The 22,228-nt window shown below is 39.0% G+C and overlaps 1 protein-coding gene across 4 annotated transcripts in view; it reads right to left on the bottom strand.

Moving 5' to 3' along the window:
• The window catches only part of BMS1 (BMS1 ribosome biogenesis factor), a 33,450-nt gene that overhangs the window by 5,760 nt on the left and 5,462 nt on the right, over positions 1–22,228 (bottom strand). For all 4 annotated transcript variants that reach the window (XM_055589403.1, XM_055589399.1, XM_055589400.1 and 1 more), the window contains exons 5-19: positions 21,505–21,693; positions 20,746–20,888; positions 19,904–20,025; positions 19,033–19,226; positions 17,895–18,034; positions 14,069–14,835; positions 13,755–13,856; positions 12,770–12,927; positions 9,669–9,750; positions 7,737–7,810; positions 6,913–7,089; positions 3,948–4,136; positions 3,679–3,859; positions 3,422–3,480; positions 510–632 (exon numbers count right to left, since the gene is read on the bottom strand). In XM_055589403.1, the coding sequence (XP_055445378.1) occupies positions 510–632; positions 3,422–3,480; positions 3,679–3,859; positions 3,948–4,136; positions 6,913–7,089; positions 7,737–7,810; positions 9,669–9,750; positions 12,770–12,927; positions 13,755–13,856; positions 14,069–14,835; positions 17,895–18,034; positions 19,033–19,226; positions 19,904–20,025; positions 20,746–20,888; positions 21,505–21,693 (2,700 nt within the window). The remainder of the gene's footprint in view (positions 1–509; positions 633–3,421; positions 3,481–3,678; positions 3,860–3,947; positions 4,137–6,912; positions 7,090–7,736; positions 7,811–9,668; positions 9,751–12,769; positions 12,928–13,754; positions 13,857–14,068; positions 14,836–17,894; positions 18,035–19,032; positions 19,227–19,903; positions 20,026–20,745; positions 20,889–21,504; positions 21,694–22,228) is intronic.

The following is a 22,228-nucleotide window of genomic DNA, read 5'->3' as shown; positions in this document are numbered from 1 at the left end:
CCACTAATGAAATTTTCAATAAATGTTGCTCAAACTACCCTCTCACGTTATACTTACTGCTTGACATAACATCCATTTCTCCATACCCCTGCCAATAAAGTATTTTGAGAACTGCTTTGTCTATTTTTCTACTGATCTGTTTGACAAACCCATGATTTTCCCCCTCTCTCAACACAAACCAAAAAGGTAGGAAACAAAACCTAGTGAATGAGATTACATATTTTCAATATTGGCTCTGTGACAATCTCACAGGGAAATAATGAGTAATAGCCTTAATTATTAAATATCTCTATTTTATTTCACCTTAAGATTTCTGAGCACATTTAAGTAACACAGAGAATAATATAAAGGAGTAAACTAAAAATATAAAAAACCAAGTTTAGAGAAGATTTCAAATACTTTTCTGAAAGCATTAGAACTATCTCTTAGACCTAAATGAGAAGTATTTCATGCCTCCTTTAACAATATATACATTAAAAATATTTGAATATATAAAGAGATATACAGACCTTAATGAATGAAGTGTTCTTGAAAATTTTATATGGAAAACCAGTTAGTTTTAATTTCTTTACAATTTTTATAGATTTATCCAGATCAAGGACAACTCCTGTGGCAGCTATCCGGAAATCAGGCTAAAAAGGAACCCCCAAAATTTGAATACAGGAATAATATCAGCAAGAGAAAAACTACATTTCTCTGTAATGCAATAAATTACTGAAGTGCAATTCACTTACAGTCACCTAAGAAAAAGAATATGTGAACATACAAACCAGTATTTTAACAAAAGTTATCTGAAATTATAATACATATAAGCCAAAACTGACGATATCTTGAGCTAATTACTGAGGGTGATTTCATAGTAACACAGTTTCACAAATATGAATAAATGAAAGGGAATATGAAAATTTGGCTACAATGGCTGAAAAATTAAATTTTGGACATTTAGGATGGATTACATTTGCCCATTATTCTGTTTTCTTTGCTGTTAAATGAGGCCAAAAACCTGCTCTGATTGGTCAAATGAAGGCTGTGTGAACACACTTTGCTAAACCAGCATCGTTCAGTTCAGTCACTCAGTCATGTCTAACTCTTTGCGACCCCATGAATCGCAACACGCCAGGCCTCCCTGTCCAACACCAACTCCCGGAGTTCACTCAGACTCACGTCCATTGAGTCAGTGATGCCATCCAGCCATCTCATCCTCTGTCATCCCCTTCTCCTCCTGCCCTCAATCCCTCCCAGCATCAGAGTCTTTTCCAATGAGTCAACTCTTCGCATGAGGTGGCCAAAGTACTGGAGTTTCAGCTTTAGCATCATTCCTTCCAAAGAAATCCCAGGGCTGATCTCCTTCACAATGGACTGGTTGGATCTCCTTGCAGTCCAAGGGATTCTCGAGTCTTCTCCAACACCACAGTTCAAAAGCATCAATTCTTTGACGCTCAGCTTTCTTCACAGTCCAACTCTCACATCCATACATGACCACTGGAAAAACCATAGCCTTGACTAGATGGACCTTTGTTGGCAAAGTAATATCTCTGCTTTTGAATATGCTATCTAGGTTGGTCATAACTTTTCTTCCAAGGAGTAAGCATCTTTTAATTTCACGGCTGCAGTCACCATTTTCAGTGATTTTGGAGCCCAAAAAATAAAGTCTGACACTGTTTCCACTGTTTCCCCAACTATTTGCCATGAAATGATGGGACCAGATGCCATGATCTTCGTTTTCTGAATGTTGAACTTTAAGCCAGCTTTTTCACTCTCCACTTTCATCAAGAGGCTTTTGAGTTCCTCATTTTCTGCCATAAGGGTGGTATCATCTGCATATCTGAGGTTATTGATATTTCTCCCAGCAATACTGAATCCAGCTTGTGCTTCTTCCAGCCCAACGTTTCTCATGATGTACTCTGCATATAAGTTAAATAAGCAGGGTGACGATATACAGCCTTGACGTACTCCTTTTCCTATTTGGAACCAGTCTGTTGTTCCATGTCCAGTTCTAACTGTTGCTTCCTGACCTGCATACAGGTTTCTCAAGAGGCAGATCAGGTGGTCTGGTATTCCCATCTCTTTCAGAATTTTCCACAGTTTATTGTGATCCATACAGTCAAAGGCTTTGGCATAGTCAATAAAGCAGAAATAGATGTTTTTCTGGAACTCTTTTGCTGTTTTGATGATCCAGTGGATGTTGGCAATTTGGTCTCTGGTTCCTCTGCCTTTTCTAAAACCAGCTTGAATATCTGGAAGTTCAGGGTTCATGTATTGTTGAAGCCTGGCTTGGAGAATTTTGAGCATTACTTTACTAGCGTGTGAGATGAGTGCAATTGTGCGGTAGTTTGAGCATTCTTTGGCATTGCCTTTCTTTGGGATTGGAATGAAAACTGATCTTTTCTAGTCCTGTGGCCACTGCTGAGTTTTCCAAATTTGCTGGCATATTGAGTACAGCACTTTCACAGCATCATCTTTTAGGATTTGGAATAGCTCAACTGGAATTCTATCACCTCCACTAGCTTTGTTTGTAGTGATGCTTTCTAAGGCCCACTTGACTTCACATTCCAGGATGTCTGGCTCTAGGTCAGTGATCACACCATCGTGATCATCTTGGTCAGGAAAATCTTTTTTTGTCCAGTTCTTCTGGTGTATTCCTGCCACCTCTTCTTAATATCTACTGCTTCTGTTAGGTCCATACCATTTCTGTCCTTTATCGAGCCCATCTTTGCATGAAATGTTTCCTTGGTATCTCTAATTTTCTTGAAGAGATCTCTAGTCTTTCCCATTCTGTTGTTTTCCTCTATTTCTTTGCATTGAGGAAGGCTTTCTTATCTCTTCTTGCTATTCTTTGGAAATCTGCATTTAGATGCTTATATCTTTCCTTTTCTCCTTTGCTTTTTGCTTCTCTTCTTTTCACAGCTATTTGTAAGGCCTCCTCAGACAGCCATTTTGCTTTTTTGCATTTCTTTTCCAGCATCATTAGGGGTAGTCTAATGTCTAGCTGGTATCCAGTCGAAGTCAGAACCAAGTAGAGTGGTTAGCTCATGGTGAGCACTGCTTAAGTAATTTTAGAAAAATATGTCCGTAAAAACATAAAAATATAAAACATTATCAGTATCATTACAATTCTACTTCCCTCTTCTCTGCTCCCACACCTTACTTATTAAAAAGACGAAGGAAAATTGAAAGTAAAGAGAAGACTGTGTTAGTCGCTCAGTCATGTCCAACTCTTTGCGACCCCACAGACTATAGCCCACCAGGCTCCTCTGTCTATGGGATTTTTCCAGCAAGAATATTGGTGTGGGTTGCCATTCCCTGAAGACTATAAATACCAAAAATGAGTAATTTTCAACTTAAAGTTTCAGTACATATTCATAATCAAGACATTATTTCCCAAACACAACCTATAAAATAAAACAACCAAGATACTTACCATATTGCCACTGACAGACTGTACTGCCAAGAACCCAGTACCCTGTGGAGTGATAGGACCTTAAAGGAAACAGAAAAAAATAAAAAATACAGTGAACCACACATTCTGGATTCTGTTTCACATATATACTCCAACCCCAGAAAAGAGAAAAATCTTATGAATTGTGATTTCATAAAAGGAAAAAAGCAAAACTACAATGATAAATCCTAAAAGGTCTAAATTAACCTATAAAGAAGTCTATTCTAAACTGTTTTTACCCCAAAAGGTTGCTCCACAATGCATGTGCTGTGGGGTATATTTTAGAAGCCTCTGTCTTCCATTGTGGTCTTCAATATAATAAAGTGGGATGGTTTGAAACCTCCTCCACCCTACAGAAAAAATGATTGGATCTCGGGACTTGAGGATTTTCTTATACCAACGATGTTTCTTCAGACGCATCTGAGGGGAGAAGAGATTTCAGTAAGATTATTGCCTCAAGTATGACCCAAGAACCTCAGCTGTTAAGTATGCAGCAAAGGGTACCTACCTGTACATATCCAACATTGCCCTCACTATTGCCCAGACCACCCAAAATAATTGGGTAATGAGGGTCAAAGTTAAGCACAAATTCACAGGGGACATTTTCTATCTCAATTCGGACATACATCCCAGGTCGAAAACCCTCATACTGAACTCTGGCTTCATCATCTTGATCTTCAAATTCTGCTCGGTTAAGCTATATATGTGAGAGGGGGAAAAAGAAAACAATTAAAAATCCACAAGGCTGTTATCTTTACTAAATGTAAGATTAACATTAAAAAAAAAAAGCCAATTTCTAAATAAAGCAATCATGAACAGAATTACTTAGGCTTTATACTAGTTAAAAATAATGTATGTTTTATCTTTATAGTTTGCTGAGGATATGTCCCAACTGTCTTCTTCTCTGGTGCTCCAAGCTATAGCACAGCAAATACAAACAACTCTGAAGGAAGCCCTTAATGTTGGTTGACACACACCCTGAACTTTTCCATCCACACATTCTCTTTTTACTCTCCAATTATTTCACACTTCTCGTTTCATCAATCAATATCTCCTTCCTCATCTCCATTCTCAACTGTTGACTGTCTCCTAGTTCACTCAAAATTTAAGCAATCTAAAAGAACTTCCAATTAGCCCTTCTACCAGGGTTTATACCCATATTCAGCCTTGTAGCTCTGCACTATTCAATATAGTAGGAACACATGGCTATTTAAATTTAAATTAATCAAAACTAAATAAAATTTAAGTTCAGTCATTCACAGTAGCCATATTTCAAGTGGTCAGTATCAACATGTGGCATTCCATTATCACAGGAAGCTCTGCTAGGCAGCTGTTAAGAGACTATCCATGCCTCAATTTAACCCCAACCTTTACTTGCACCCTAGATCATGTACTCTTGTTGGACTTTATTCCAACAAATCTTGCCTGTTATTTCTCTCATCTTAAAACATTTTGACTTCACTTCCTGTAACTATTGCCCCATTTCTCCACTTACCTTTGAAGCAAAATTCCACAGATGTGTTCTAAAGGCTGGTTCCAGTTATGCCACTCCTATCCTCTTAAATGCTCTAAAATTAGACTTTAACCAACACTCCATTGAAATGCTTATCAAAGTCACTAAAGGCCTCACAATCTAGTGGTCAATTCTGTCTTCACCAAAATTAATACATCAGCAGGATCTGAAACAATTTATCACTTCCATCTACAGTGGTTTCCAGTGTACCTCATGTCCTCTTAGAGTTCTTCTGTCTCCTGAGTGCTGCTCAGTCCCCACTGCTGCTTCATCCTCTCTGCCCAGCCACACAGAGTACCTGGGGTCAGTCTCAGTCTTCTCCTTTCCTTCCCCTACACTCACTCCCCAGGTCACTCCACCCATCTCATAACTTTAAAAAGCAACCAGATACTGAGGACAGCACATTTCAGTCCCTGGACCCCAACAGCTCTCCTCATTGACCACCTGACACCCCTCTTGTCCTTAAAGTATCTCAAACCTAACCAATCCCAACTTCATCTTCCTTGGTAGACTGACACTAGTGAAAGGCTTTTCTATTTTACTTATTACAACCCAGCCCTTACAGTAAGTCATCCTTATTTCCCCTTGTACATCTCACATTCAAAGTTCTTTATAAATGACCCACAATGTTCCAGGTGATTTTAAACAGAACTAGCCTTACACTTTGGAGAATGCAATGGCACCCCACTCCAGTACTCTTGCCTGGAAAATCCCATGGACAGAGGAGCCTGGTAGGCTGCAGTCCATGGGGTCGCTAAGAGTTGGACACGACTGAGTGACTTCACTTTGACTTTTCACTTTCATGCACTGGAGAAGGAAATGGCAACCCACTCCAGTGTTCTTGCCTGGAGGATCCCAGGGACGGAGGAGCCTGGTGGGCTGCCGTCTATGGGGTCGCACAAGGTCGGACATGACTGAAGTGACTTAGCAGCAGCAGCAGCCTTACACTTCCCTAGTCACTTCTATCAAAGGTGAGTACCCAGTAGGAATCACTATGTTAATGACTAACCATACTTCTTTGACTAAATAAAGGACTAGGTTGAGAAACCCTTCAAGTGCATCTTCAGAAATCACATACTTTTAAAAATATTTATTTATAGGGCTGCACTGGGTCTTAGTTGCAGCATGCAGGCTTAGTTCCCCTGTGGCATGTGGGATTTTTGATCCCTGACCAGGGAGCAAACCTGCAACCCCTGCACTGGAAGACGGATTCTTAACCACTGGACCACCAGAAAAATCCCTAATAAATCATATACTTAATCTGCTTAAGACATATTAAGGTGTGCTCCAGTTTACAGGGATTCTTGGTGGCCCCATCTGTCAAAGCATAACTTAAACACTCACCATCAACTATGTACACATCTTTGTGTCTCTAACTTTAGAGTTCATCAACTCAAACAGCCTGCTCAGCATCCCCAGACAGCAGAGAAAGACCATCTCCAGCATTCTACATCCTCCCTTTACCTCTGTATCTGACCTTACATTCAAAGTATCCTTTGAACTCTGATCAAGGAGGGTTTTCAGAAAATCTTCCCTGGAGAGCACTGGTATGTGCATCAGCCACACAAGGCCAAGAATCACATGCCCATTCAAAATATTCAATCATCACGTCAAGGAGCAGTAATCAAAATACTAAGGCAATGCCTGCATGTAAATAAACACACTGTCTCAAATCACTACATTGTGAGATCCTCAAAAATGGAGGCCACGTCTCAGCCATTTCTGCCTCCTCAACATATAATGCTTGGTACAAAATAGATACGGATATAATTCTGGTGAACGTCTGACTGAAGAAATAATTAGATGACTGCATGAATAAACACACTCATCTGCATCTCGACCTAGGAGTGCAAACAAGAGGCCCAGACGCCAGTCACGGAGCAGAGACCTAAACAAAGTTACATATTCACATCACTACTACAACCTTGAAATGAGGCTGATAGGAACTGAGTTTTCTCACCTGTGCTTGTTTCTGCATTTCTCCTTTAAGATCATCAAAGTATGTGCTTTCTCCTTCATCATATTCTGCATCAAACATCTCCTTCAATTTTCTCTTTTTATCTAAATGCTTTTTCTTGGCACTTTCCTCTGCACTGGGGTCAATTTCTTCTTTAACTTCTTCCTCCACATCTTCAATCTTAAATTTCCAGAAGAGTAAATTTTGTGAAAATTTGTGGAGACCTTTCCTTTACATATTAAATATTAAGGCAGATTTTAAGAGTTCTATTTGAGCTGCAAAAATCATAGTTATGCTCATCATGAAAACAAAATAAAACAAAGCCTTTGGCTCTAAATAACATGCACTGCAACAAGAGACATTTAGACAACTACATTACAATTAACTGCAATTCCTTAATATGGCTGGGACTGCCAAACATGAATAAAAGTAACAGCAAGTATCCCCAACCCAAATGCTCCCAGGAACTGTTCTAAAAATATTAGGGAGAACAGGGAATTAGTTTTAAAACAGCACTTAGTGTAAGAAGAGGAAAATGATGACAAATGACAGTGACACAGGAGCTAAAACTTTCAATGACTGAAGAATCATAACAAGAAGAGATAATAAGTATCACTCAAAAAACTCAAGGAATCAAGGATAACAAATGAACCAACATTTTTTACTCTGTTCTCACCCACTTCACTTTTAAGAAGAAATTCATCCAGTCTGTAATCTACACAGATAAGCAAGACTTGTGTTTCTTAATATGGGGCCTCCTGCAGAACATACCGACCACAGATCAAGGAAGGGCCAGTGGCTGACAGCGAGCCATGGCCAAGTCATACCTGAGTATCTGGGCCTGGTTTTCCCTTGTGCACGTCCCCGGTTTCCAGGTCTTCAAAGTCACCATAGAGTTCCTCTGGGAAAAGAACATTCAAATGACTCCCCTGCGTGTGACACTCTAGCACCACCTAGCACTAAGTGTGTTTAGTCGCTCTGCATCTCAAACTTCATTTCCATTGTTCTTATAGCTTCATACCCCTAAAGAATCCTGCATTTACACAGCCTTCTTTTTCTTGTCAAATTTTGTATTTCATCACCTATTTAGGTTAAGTAAATGAACTTAATCCACTTTTCCATATTTTACTTCAAAATCCCACTTAGCCAAGAGCTATTTTCCCAGGATTAGTGATAGATATTCTGGAGTAGAGACGCATACAGTGGTAGCAAGCATGGCCATGTACATCAGTCCCCAAACCAAAAGTTCAAAGAGTGATTTGAAAATCCCTGTCATGATAACAACACATGTGAAGGAGTCTCAATATAAGATTAACACAGTATAACCATATGATATACCTAGGGAAAATCTTGTTGTTGTGTTATTTTTTAGTCACTAAGTTACGTCTGACTCTTTTGTGACCCCATGGACTGTAGCCCACAAGGCTCTTCTGTCCATGGGATTTCCCAGGCAAGAATACTGGAGTGGGTTGCCATTTCCTTCTCCAGAAGATCTTCTCAACTCAGGGATCAAAACCAAATCTCCTGCATCAGCAGATGGATTCTTCACCACTGAGCCACCAGGGAAGCCCAGGGAAAATCTTAGATTACATAAAACACAGCATTGAGAGTAACAGTAGTAACCAAAAGGATATCGAGCCCAGAAGAAGTGTTCATTCATTCATTTTTAGAGCTCTAAGTTTAGTTATGGATCCTACCCTTAAAAGAAACAGAGAAGTTAAACTTTGGGAGGCATCATTTAGAAGGTATCAAAATATTTTCATGTAACATAAAGCAAAAGGACCAGAAGAGGTACAAAAGATGAGAAGATTTCATTTGTAATAATAATAAAAAAGGATAAAATACTTAGGACTAATCTAAACAAGAAATGTGTTGGAACTTCATTTAAAAAATGCTAAAAGTTTTAATATGCTTTTTAAAGGACACATGGAATAACCTTATCTGATGCTTTTAAGTGCTTCACATACTAGGCACTGCTCTAAGTTAAGTTCCTTAACCACCTTCTTCAACATGGCTCAATGAAGAAGGTATTATCAACTGAACAAATAGACTACCACATGTTTGGAAAGGAAGATTCAGTATCATGAAGATTCTAATTTTCTTGTTTACACAGTTACAATGAAAATAATCACCAAGGCTTTCTAGTCTGGAAAAGATAGTATAGACATATTTCCTCTGTTCCTCCTGACTGTGTATAACCATCAACTCCAGAAATGATGTAAGAGCACAAGGGATAACCAAAGGAGAACTCTCAAAGGTGGAAAGACAAAGATGGGCTGGTAAGAGTCCCCAGGAGCAGAGGAATGACACAGTGGCCTGTGTCTCCCTATACCACAACCCACAGAAAAGCAACTTAATGCCAGTGTTTCCCAACTCCCAAGCAGCAAGAGAAGGCAGCCCAGACAGGCTCATTCTTGCCTCAGACTGAACTAGATCTCACCAGCAATCCAGGTAAATCAGGAATCCCACTGACAGTAAGTGATGAAGGAAAGTGCTCACTTTCCCAAAGAGCTTGAATCTCCTTTCCTCCACCGAGATACACCAGGTGCCCAGGGGTTATCAGCAAGGGGGAATTCCACTGGCCATTAGACTCTCCTCTTCCACCTTAGACACAATATGCATCCAAGCAGAACCAAGCAAAGGAGATGCCCAAAGCATTTCCCAGTTGACTAGTATCTTCAACTTGACTATTAAAGATACGGAAGAAAATAAGATATAGTGAAGGCAGTCTTCCCTGAAGAATACAGTACTTTACTTACCATCTTCTGCTAAGATCTTGGCTGCATCTTTATCCTCTTCCCACTTCCCAGTCACGAAGCAATCTCTGATACTATTCATAACCTTATACAGAAAAGTCAGCACTCAGTTGACAGGCTCCGATCACTCAATAAATAACCACTTTTAGAAACAGTAGCTGACAATTTGCCTTTAAATATTTTTCAAGATACTTCTATAGATATATTCATTTTAATTCTATGGATATTTTCATTCCAAACTTTGACGTAGATAGTATAATAACAGAGATAAAAACATATATATCATAGCATTAACAGTGGATAGGGAAATACTATCTGCCTAGTGACTTCATAAGTAAACAATCAGACATTTAACAATTCATTAATTTGTACTTATCGTGGCTGTTTGCAAACCTAATTCCTCTAGCCAATACTCTAACAAAGACAAAATGTCTTGTATCAGTAAAACACTGCAAAGAAGTACTGAGGCTCCCAGTCCCAGATCTGCTAGATCATCCAGTATATACATGCAGTGGATGCTACGTGCCCTTTTCAAATATAGACTAAAACTTGTACACCACTCTGTGTTTCAGAGTGCTTCCTAGGGAACCTGACCTAAGACAGCACACATCCCTCACTGCCAAGGGCTCAAATCTTCACATAACATTTTGATCATGATTCATGTTTTTCATATATAACCCCACTCTCTAAGAGTAGCCTTAGGGGACTTCCCTGGTAGTTCAGTGGTCAAGACTCTGCACTTCTACTGCAAGGGGTACAGGTTCAATCCTTGGTTAAGTAACTAAGATCCCACATGCCACATGGAGTGGCGCCCTCCAAAAAAAAGAAAAAGCAGCCCCGAAGCTAGTATGATTACAATGGTTGCAAAAGCAAGTCTGTGCATTCACTCATCCCTTCATGTCTACAATCACTCACTAATTATTATTGAACATCTGTTCTATGCCAAGAAGCTTTGCAGGCACTGAATGACAAACTGTTCTAAGAAGATCCTGCTATCATGAAGCTTAACAACTGACTTATGGAAACCAGGGATCAAATAAATTTTCAAAAACAGACCCTCCATGATAAAAAACACTCAACAACTTAGACAGGAACTTCCTAAATCTGATAAAGGGCACCCTTTAAAAAACCCACAGCTAACATCATACTTAACAATGAAAGACTGAGAAAACTTTCCCTCTAAGATCAGGAGTAAGATAAGGATGTCTCCTCTCACCACTTCTATCCAACACTGTACTAGATGTTCTAGTCAGGGCCATTAGGCAAGAAATTTAAATAAAAGGAATCCAGTTCAGAAAGAATAACTATTTCTATTTGCAGGTGGTATGAGTTTACATATGGAAAACCCTGAGGAATCCACAGAAAAACTATCAGCACTGCAACCACTGAGACCTCGTGCTTTAGAGCCTGCACACCACAACAAAGATCCCACATGCTGTAATTAAGACCAGATGCAGCCAAATACATAACTATTTTTTAAAAAAAGAACACAAGGAATAAATTCAACAAAAGTGCAAAGCTGATACTCTGATAACTACAAAACATTATTGACAGAAAATATTTAAATAAATGGAAAGGCATCCTGTGTTAACACATTAGAAGACAATATTGTTAAGGTATTGATACTACCCAAAATACAGATCGAAAGCAATTCTTATCAGAATCCCAGGTGGTTTCTTTGTAGAAATGGAAAAGTTGATTCTAACATACAGAAAATCCAAAGGATGCAGTAAAGAAAAAATATTCTTGAAAAAGAACGAAGTCAGGGGATTCACTTCCTAATTTCAAAACTTACAATGAAATGATAATCAAAATACTATGATACTAGCACAAGGATAGTTGTATAGATACATGGAATATAATTAAGAATTCATAAGTAAACCCATGTATTAAGGTCAAATGATTTTCATCCAGGGTTTTAGGATAAGTCAATGGAGGAGAAAACAGACTTTTCAACAGATGGGGCTAGGACAGCTAGATATCCACACGCAAAAGAATGAAGTTGGGCTCATCCCACACCAAATTCAAAAATTAATTCAAAATGTATCAAAGACTTAAATGTAAGAGTTAAACTATAAAACTCTAACACAAAATCATAGGAGTCAATTTTTACGATTCTGGATTTGACAATGGTTTCCTAGATATGATACCAAACAAGAAACAACAGAAACACAGTGAGATGTGTTGTCCAGAGGGTAGCTATAACATGTGGTTATTTAAATTCTAATTAAGATCAAACAAAACAAACAAAATTTTAGTTCTTCTGTCTCAGCAGCCACATTTAAAGTGCTCAATAGCCACAAGTAGCCACACAGGATGGTTCTTCGCAGATCATTTTATTATCCCTCTTCCGTAGAGAAGAGTGGACTGTGACCAGGATGGACACATGGTGGCTACAGAGGTACTCACCCAGTCAGCCATTAAGTCAAACAATTACTTTATGTGGTTTTTCTATAATCTGTATTAAATTTTGCCCCCCCTCCAAAAAAAGGTTTATATAAAATAAATTAAAATAGATAACTGACAGTGACTGGCCCTCCCTGACATTTCAACTAAACTGAATGATCAAAAGAAGCCAGCCATGGAAATGTCAGAACATTCCAGAACAGAAAATAGAAGGCAAGAGGTCTAAGATGGGATTAAATCTTGAAAGTCTGAGAACTGAATGAATTCTGTGACTAGACGGTGATGAGTAGGAGATGAAAATTTACCAGGGTTATGGAATTCTGTTTCCTTACAAATAGTAGAAATTATAAATGTTAACTCAGGGATATTATATATCTCCTAGTTATAAAACACAAAATATCTCACATGTATGAAAACCTACATGCAACACTTCAAAATAAAGATTAATAATACTATCCACACTAAGAGCTAACCATTCTCCTTTGTTCCATTAACACATGTATATGGTCTGACTAAACTCAGAACATATTATTGCTTAGGATGCATGAAATACTCATTCCAATATCTGGAGAAATGTCCTCTGTTATGTTATAAAAATAAGCCTAATAACAGGTAGGCAATTTTGAAATTATATAATCTTTTAGAACAATTCCTGAATTCTCTTATAAGTCAAATACGCTATTCATATTCAGCCTTACCTCCTCTAAATCCCAATCATGAGGCGCCTCTACATGAAACCTGGAGCAGTCCAAAGAGTCAGCCTTGTGCTTACACTCGCTGGCAGGCTGGCTGACACGAAACAACCCTCCAAGCTCTTCTCCATTATCACCATCTTCTTCTTCATTATCCTCTGTCACTAAAGAAATCACCATGATAGAAAGGTGAGAACAAATCTACCCACTAGAGGACCTGGCACTGAGGCTCCCTCTTTGTGGTAGATATGGTGATGCCCCTAAGCACATCAGCCACAGACACAGAAAGGCCAGGAAACTTCTGCTCAGCATGTAGTCTAGAAGGAGAATACTGAGGGTTGGGGCAGGGAGGGGACGTTTAAAGACAGAGCTTTCAAATATCATAGAGTTTCTCTTTAAGAGTGTTGAGTTTCTAATCACTAAGATTACTCAGGCAAAACTTGAACAGAAATCATTAAACATCAACCCAATTCAAAGCTCCTAGGTCACATATACTCCTTGGCTTTGTTCTAATCATATAGTAAATAGGAACTGCAATATCAGGTTCACCACTTTGTCTTTTGTATTACTGAGTCAAGCTCTTTCCATAAAGAACATATATATAAATTAGATCAGAGAAGGGTAAAAGGAAAAAACAGAATGAGTTATACAGAGCACTCATTCTCAGAGAGGAAAAAACACCTTTAGAGGCAGAATTTTTTCTGATACTAAATTCTACAAAAAATTCCCATGAAGGATTTTCTACAGGGGGTACAAAATGACGTAACAGAAGAGTATTCTTATCAAAAGTTTTGTTTTATGGCAAACCCATAAATCTACTTTGTATGACTGATTTACAGTCCTCATCAGCTGAAGATTAAAAACATCTGCCAAACATAAAATATGACACCCAGGAATATCTTATGGATGTCAAAAGTATGACAGAAATCCTCTAACCGATCTCATCTCCTTTTCAGAAAACAGTTTAAGGAATTTAAATGAGCTCTTTTACCTGTCCCATAAATAAGCTTTCGAAGGTTTGGAGTTGTTTGCTGCTGCCTCAGAAAGGCCTCAGCTGCCTTCCTGGAAAGGTCTTCCTTCCACTTGAGGGCACCTGAAAAGACAACACAGACATCAGTTAAGTCTGTTTATCTGTCCCTATGCTTCAAGCTCAATGCTCATTCATCCTGAAAACCTTTTATGAGTTATAATATTTGAACAGTTAACAAAATCTCCAAAACAGCTGAAACTCAAATGTAGACATTCTATCTGTAGAACCCTTTCTGTGCCAAGTTTACAATGGCAGTTAAATACATTTAAGCATACCTGAAGTTTCTCTGGAATAGTTATTTTCTTCCTTATAATCTTCTTCTTCTTTGAGTAAGTCTTCTATATCACTGGTCTCATCAATTAAGTTCCCTGATCCCAGTTTCTGACTACTGACAACTTGAGAAGGCTTTGGAAACTTTTTCCTAATAGCCTCTTCATTTTCTGAATCCTCCTCCTCTGTACTGAGAGAGGAATTTCCTTCAGGTTCATCTTCAGATGCAAACACCTCTTCAGCTGTGCAATTACCTGAATCTGAAGTGGTGAAAGTTGCTTTTTTCCTTGTCAAAGACTTCTCCATATTCAAACTATCACTTGAATCATCAGTTTGTAACAGTTCTGGCTTACCACCTTCTCTAAAAGCCTTAGATTCTAAAATATCCCTCTCTTCCTCTGCAGTGGAATCCTCTTCTTCACTGCTTTCATCAGCTTCCTCTGCTTCTTCTTCCACTGAGCTCCTCTCAAGGTCATCATCACTGTCGGCAAATGCTGGCAAATCCACCTCAAAGTCTTCTTCCATCTCAAGTTTTTGCCGTTTTATACCTTTACCAGACATATACTGTTTATCAGTCACTTCAGCATCTTGCCCCTCTTCTGTTTCATCATCACTACAGCTATTTTCCAATCTGTCACCATCAGACATTTCTTCATCATCTTCATCATCACTGTCTCCAGACTCATCTTCTTCTTCATCTCCAAAAATGGCTTTCCGACGCACTCGACCAGTTTTCAAATCCACCTGCTTTTCCTCTTTTGGCATCCACTGTCTATATGAACAAAAAAAAGCAAAATAATTGTATTTGTACAATAACCAGCTAAGCCAGAGATGGCAGGTCAATAAATATGCAAAGAAACAGAAAAAAATGTCAAGAAATGGTTTTAATGACACAACATATAACGGAATGATTTGATAAATACTGGAATAGTTATGTCATATGCAAACTCATGTATATTTATGTAGTACCACTCTTCAAAAGAACTTACAGAGAAAATAGAGAAATAACTGTCATTAAAAAAAAAAGTCTAATTTTATAAAGAAATGGCTCAAAAGGGAAGTGGGCGCTTAATAGATCTTTTAGCAAACCCATTATTTCCAAGCTTGAAACAGACGATCCTCAGGGAAATAACTGACTCCAGGTCCAAGGCAGGGAAAGTACAAAGCAAGCCTGAAATATTCTATTATTAGAAAGCAAGACGTGCTCTGGCACTAACAGGAACATGCCAAAAGGATACAGACGACAGACTGAAGGGGCAATAAAGGCATCACAAGCAATAATGATAGTAATCGCATAATAACAAGTAGATTTTTTTCTTGGGGGGCTGCCCCGACAGGTTGAGGGATCTTAGTTTCCAAACCAGGGATCAAACCCAGGCCCCAGCAGTAAAAGCACCGAGTCCTAACCACTAGACTGCTGGGAAATTCCCCTTTGAAACCCCATTATTCAATTGTGATACTAAAATAAAAAGGTGAAAGTTCTGTGTCAAAGAAGGCCAGCTAAAAAACATAGAAGCAGTAACAGATGACAAATACTGCCATTTTGAAAATACCAACACAATAACTGATAAAGAAGAATCAAGATGCCAAAATTGGGGTAAGAAATAAAAAACTATCAAGCTATTTAATGTAGCAGCATTATACAAAACTGTGAAAAAAAAATCAATTAGAAAAATATTAAAAATTGTACTAAATGAAAATGGGTAAGTTAGAATACATCAATAACAAAATGATGACTATATAAAGAGAATGTATAGAAAAAGCAAATGCTTACAACTAGATACAAGAATTTTACATGTTTTATAACTAACTCTAACTATCTTAAAGTATCCATGTACACAAGAATGATTAGAGGAATGTTCAAAAATGGTAAAAGATAATAATAATGATCATAATAGCAGGGATCTTGTAGTGATCCTTCCTATCTGTCAGGCACCATGCTAAGTAGTGCATGGGCACTACTGTGTTTAATCATCATAACTCCTATGAGATATTAGGAAACTGATTTCCCCAAACTGGCAGACGCACTGAATTTAACTACCACAGTATACCTGTGGTGTTGGAGAAGACTCTGAGAGTCCCTTGGACTGCAAGGAGATCCAACCAGTCCATCTTAAAGGAGGTCAGTCCTGGGTGTTCATTGGAAGGACTGATGCTAAAGCTGAAACTCCAATACTTTGGCCACCTCATGCGAAGAGTTGACTCATTTGAAAAGACTCTGATGCTGGGAGGGATTGGGGGCAAGAGGAGAAGGGGACGACAGAGGATGAGATGGCTGGATGGCATCACTGACTCGATGGACATGAGTTTGAGTAAACTCTGGGAGTTGGTGATGGACAGGGAGGCCTGGCGTGCTGCGATTCATGGGGTCACAAAGAGTCGGACACGACTGAGTGACTGAACTGAACTGAACTGAGTTAGAGGGCAGCTGACGATATTTTTCTAAAAATGTTTTCCTGTTTGTGTGTGTGTGTGTGTGTGTGTGTGTGTATATAAAATAAGTTATAAAGTAGATAATCTCAATCATTTTCAGACTAATTTTTATTAGCAGTCATAAATCACTATTACTTCAGTTCAGTTCAGTCCAGTCGCTCAGTCGTGTCTGACTCTGCGACCCCATGAATCGCAGCATGCCAGGCTTCCCTGTCCATCACCAACTCCCGGAGTTCACCCAAACCCATGTCTATCGAGTCAGTGATGCCATCCAGCCATCTCATCCTCTGTCATCCCCTTCTCCTCCTGCCCCCAATCCCTCCCAGCATCAGGGTGTTTTTCAATGAGTCAACTCTTCTCATGAGGTGGCCAAAGTATTGGAGTTTCAGCTTTAGCATGAGTCCTTCCAATGAACACCCAGGACTGATCTCCTTCAGAATGGACTGGTTGGATCTCCTTGCAGTCCAAGGGACTCTCAAGAGTCTTCTCCAACACCACAGTTCAAAAGCATCAATTCTTCGGCGCTCAGCTTTCTTCACAGTCCAACTCTCACATCCATACATGACCACTGGAAAAACCATAGCCTTGACTAGACGGACCTTTGTTGGCAAAATAATATCTCTGCTTTTGAATATGCTATCTAGGTTGGTCATAACTTTCCTTCCAAGGAGTAAGCATCTTTTAATTTCATGGCGGCAATCACCATCTGCAGTGATTTTGGAGCCCCCAAAAATAAAGTCTGACACTGTTTCCACTGTTTCCCCATCTATTTCCCATGAAGTGATGGGGCCAGATGCCATGATGTTAATTTTCTGAATGTTGAGCCTTAAGCCAACTTTTTCACTCTCCTCTTTCACTTTCATCAAGAGGCTTTTGAGTTCCTCTTCACTTTCTGCCTTATATACAACCAAAATACCATGTATAGATATGTACAAATTCCCAACCCAGACTGAAAATAACTCACATAAGTCAGATATTAGTCCAAATTAACCACAGGAGATATTACAACACAATCTAAGTAAAAATTTTAGAGACAAGGTATGTGGTTTCTAGACAGAGACCTGAACTCTGCCTGTTATTTTGGCCAATTAAAGTCAAGTGGCTTCAGGACTCCTAAGAAATAAAAACAACCCATGGAAAAGGCTTTGTAATGTTTGAGAAGTACTCTGAGTCTGTGAAAACGGAATCCTTCATATAATTTCAAGAAAATATTTCCATGTATCGTTACATAAGTGAAGAGCCCTCAGAAACAGAAGCACATACAAAGCAAAGCAAGACCAAACCACCAGGAATGATTGCCACCAAAATGTTTTATGATGGCAAAATGATGTATGATATAATCTTATATAATAAAGTTTTTTTTTTTAAATATTAAGAATAGAAAAACAGCACACTTACCCTTGATTGTCTATATCTTCTGACCCCAGTGGTTTGGAATGAGAAAACAGTGTCACTCTACTTGAAGCCATCTTGGCATCAATAGTGGAATGGGTGGAAATGAGACTCTGGACCAGTTCATGAGTGGGCCTCACCTCCTCCTGTCAAGGTCACCAAGAAAGGGAAAGTGAGGAACGCACAAGGATTCTGAAGAAAAACACACTGGTTTCAATCAGTTTCTCAAAATTACCTTAAACACAGTTTCTGAGAAGCTTTCTTACTGCCTCAAAGAAACAAAAAAAAAGAATTTCTACAACAAAGCCTACAACTGATCTCTGTCCTCATTAAACTCTTCCAAAGTTCATGGAGTAAATAATCTAATAACCTGAATACTGTGTTGCCAATGCTACAGAAAGCAATTACATTAAAATCTCATTTCAGAACAGTCAAAGAAATAAAAATTTGGAGTCTAGTTTTTAAAAATGTATTATCTTCTGATATAAACATTGCACTTCAAGGAATTTACTACATAACAAGATCCCTCCCAGTGACTAAAGCTGCATGTGTGAGGGCACTCACGATAGCACTCAACTGCTCAAACTAGGGGGACACTGGGACTGAGCCCCATAGTCCTCCAATGATTGGTTCAGTAAACAAAGTTTATCTATACAATGAAATACAACATGGCTATGAAAAGCCTCAAGCAAATATGGGGAAAAACAGATTCATATATTCTTAGGTGCTTCCCAGAAGTTGCAAAAGCATTTACAGTCAGCATCTAACAAATACTATCTCTGTCTCTCTAACACACAAATACTATGTATATGATATCTGCATATAATCATCTAGAATATAATCTAAGTAAATATGTATATGTTTAGAGAAAAACAAAAAGAAGAGAATGACCAAAGAGAGCTGGAGAAATGGGAAGTACAGGCACTAAACTGCTTCCAAAGCTCACACTGGGTGACATGGGATCCCTGGTGTGTCTTGGCAACAGGGATGTATGGAGAACATGACTTTCCCTTTCTGCTTGTTGTACTTACATATTCTGAACATTTACAACATGCACTGTGGCCTTTACCATAGATATGAATAAAGATAAAAAGCTTCGTTAAATAAAAGCTGACTACATTACTTCCCATGACTTCCCTCTCACCGATTCCTGGAAGCCATGGCTGCCCCCAAGGTCCACATAGACAGCATCTTTGTCATACAGCACACCACCAACTCCAGAGAGAGGTGCATACACCAACTTCTCCTTCTCATTTAAACAGCGCTTCTTTTGTTGTTCAGGCAGCGCACAAGGGTCTGGGAGGAAACTGACGTCACTCACGGCAAAATCTCCTACACCTGGAAGACAGACACAGAAAGTCGGCGTTCGCTGACAAGTGACTGGTGGCAGAAATGACAGAGACAGAAGGCTTCAACCACAAGGGCAGAGCCTGACACTAGCACTGTGCCTGTCCAGCTAAACACCACCATCAAAGTAGAGGAGATTTGGTCAACTCAACACCTCTGGCGACCAATATAGAGCTGAGTTACTCTTAAAACTTCAGCAAGATGTCTTTATCTTGTTTGGCCATTTTCCGGTTTTCTTGAGAACTGATGCTTTTGAACTGTGGTTCAAAAGAGAAGACTCTTGAGAGTCCCTTGGACTGTAAGGAGATCCAACCAGTCCATCCTAAAGGAGATCAGTCCTGGGTGTTCATTGGAAGGACTGACACTGAAGCTGAAGCTATAATATTTTGGCCACCTGATGTGAAGAACTGACTCACTGGAAAAGACCCTGATGCTGGGAAAGATTAAAGGCAGGAGGAAAAGGGGATGACAGAGGATGAGATGGTTGGATGGCATCACTGACTCAATGGACATGAGTCTGAACAAGCTCCAGGAGCTGGTGATGGACTGGGAGGCCTAGTGTGCTGTAGTCCATGGGGCTGCAAAGAGTCAAACATGACTGAGCCACTGAACTGAGAACTGAAGTCAGGCCAAGAGTTCTACAAATATATTTTACAGCAAAAGGATACCTGGTATGTGAACTTGGCTTTTGTTTTTCAAGTGTGCTCCCCTTAAGTAACCATAAAGAGACACCTTCCGGTCACACTTGGTATTTGTTCGAATGTCTTCTGGGTTTGTCAAATCTTCCATCCTAGAAAAACAAACCCAATATTATATGTCAGAAATGAATGTCAGAGTTCTTATAACTCTCTTCACATTTCAATGATTCTCACATTCAGTAATTCACTACACATATTATTTAGAAAAGTATAGAAAATACAAAAATAAGGGAGCAGAGTTCATCATCTACCAGAGAAAAAGAAGCAACGCCTGACTATATCTCTCTTAGGCTCTACAGGATCCACATTCCATAAGCAAGACACCAGAAATGGTAAACGACATGCACCTGGGGTTACGGAAAAGTAGAGAACAAATCCAGAAAAACCCTTTAAGGGAGAAGATAAGCTTTGATCTGGGTTTTTTAGTGTGACTTAGACTTTGGTAGGTGGAGAAAGGGTATTCCAGGTTGATAAAAAATATGAAAAAAGCATAAAGAAAGGAGAGCGTATGGCACATCGGAGTGATCGGAGCACCCGAGTCCAAAAACAGCATCACTGAGAATTAAGGCTCAAACAGCAGGACGGGGCTCACACCCTATAGCCTTCAAAATCCTCACATTTTTTTGAACATTCCATACTTTTTTTTTACTCCTGAAGCCATAGTATCTATAAGTAATGGTACAAAAACAGTAGATATTTTCCATCAACTATACTTCTCTCCATATTTTCAATAATTAAGACAAAATAAGCTAACCTTTTTTAGCTTTGAAACACATGAGTCAGGAAGGAAAAAGTTTACATTCACTTTTTACCTGTCTGCCAGGATATAAGGGTGAGAAGTTTGCCACGTAAGAGGTCTAAACTTCATAACTGTAATAAAACGGCCCAGATTGTGAATTTCTTGGTTTTGGTATTCTCCGTGTACCATTCCAGAAAGGTAAAATAGCTTCGCACCCTAAATATTAAGAAAAACAAAAAATCAAATTCATGTCAATACAGCACCAAAATAAAGGCCTTTATAGAAGCAATTCTAAGAAACAGAGACTTCTAGCAACCCACTGTGCCAACGCTTACAGAACTTCTCTGGCTTCTCTCAGGATTCATATTGTTAGGGCTTTGTAGGGACAGAACTGCATATATATTTAGTTTCAAGTTAAGCAGTGGCATGTATCTGGAGTATGGTACATAAGGAACACAGGCTCCCGGGCACAGAAAAAATTCTATGACGGATGGGACACAGTGGTATGGGGGAGAGGAAAGAGGGGCAGTGTGTGTGCACTATAGTTCCTGGTCCCGCAACAAGGAAAAACTCTGGATAAATTCTCTTAAATCACCAATTCAAAATACTTAAGAGCAAGACACTGCCTGGTGCAGGAGGGATGCAGAGACAAATGAGACACAGAAAGAGGTCCAGAACAAAGACTATCTAAAGGCAATATTTCAGGGACTATGAACAGATATGTTAAGGAAACTAAGGAGGTGATCCTGTAGAGATGCTTGTTAATCTCTCCTACTTATTCTATTTTCAAAGGATTACAGTGTTAATATTCTATAATTAATTTTTTTCCTACCGGGTAGACTTCTGTCCAGAACCTATGTTTTAGTCGCTTCTTCGTTTTCTTCAGTTGCTTATTATGCTTGAAGGAATCCAGGTGAGTAAGAACACCCATAATTTTAGGAAAGCCATGTACTTGGCAGATGTTTAGAAATTCAAATGTTTCCATTTCAAACCCAAAGCTGGCATCTATAAGCATCAAAACCTAAAAACAGAAGACATAATTTCTTAAGGAGGCTACCCAAAATAGACCACCACCAAACTACGGCTCATGAGCCAAATCTGGCCCATCACTTGTTTTATCACTGAAGTTCTACTGGAGCGCGGCCAGGTTGACTTGCTTATATACTGTCTATCTGCACTTGCACTACAACCGCCAACTCAGTGACTACAACAGAAACTGGGACCCACAAAGCCTAAGATGTCTACTGTGTTGTCCTTTATAGAGAAAGCTTGCCAATTCCTGCTGTAGACTAAATCAAATGATTATTTAGGGAATCACCATGATAGAGAAGAGCAACCCTTTGTCAACTAAAGATAAGTGAAGCCACTATTACTCCTCCAATGTTCATACACATGCACACAAATCCATATACCATTGTGCCTTCACTGTGACTTCAGAGGCTTTGTGACAACCCAGAACAGAGCAATCAAATTAAGCTGGAATAAATAAATCAATAAATCTTTTAAGTATCTACATAACTGGATACTTAAAGAATGAGGTTGAACTATAGTACTTA

The sequence above is a fragment of the Bubalus kerabau genome, chromosome 1 (genome assembly GCF_029407905.1).
Source record: "Bubalus kerabau isolate K-KA32 ecotype Philippines breed swamp buffalo chromosome 1, PCC_UOA_SB_1v2, whole genome shotgun sequence".
Taxonomy (NCBI): Eukaryota; Metazoa; Chordata; class Mammalia; order Artiodactyla; family Bovidae; genus Bubalus; species Bubalus kerabau.
The sequence above is the reverse complement of the archived record's forward strand: the minus strand, read 5'-3'. Positions and strand labels throughout refer to the sequence as shown.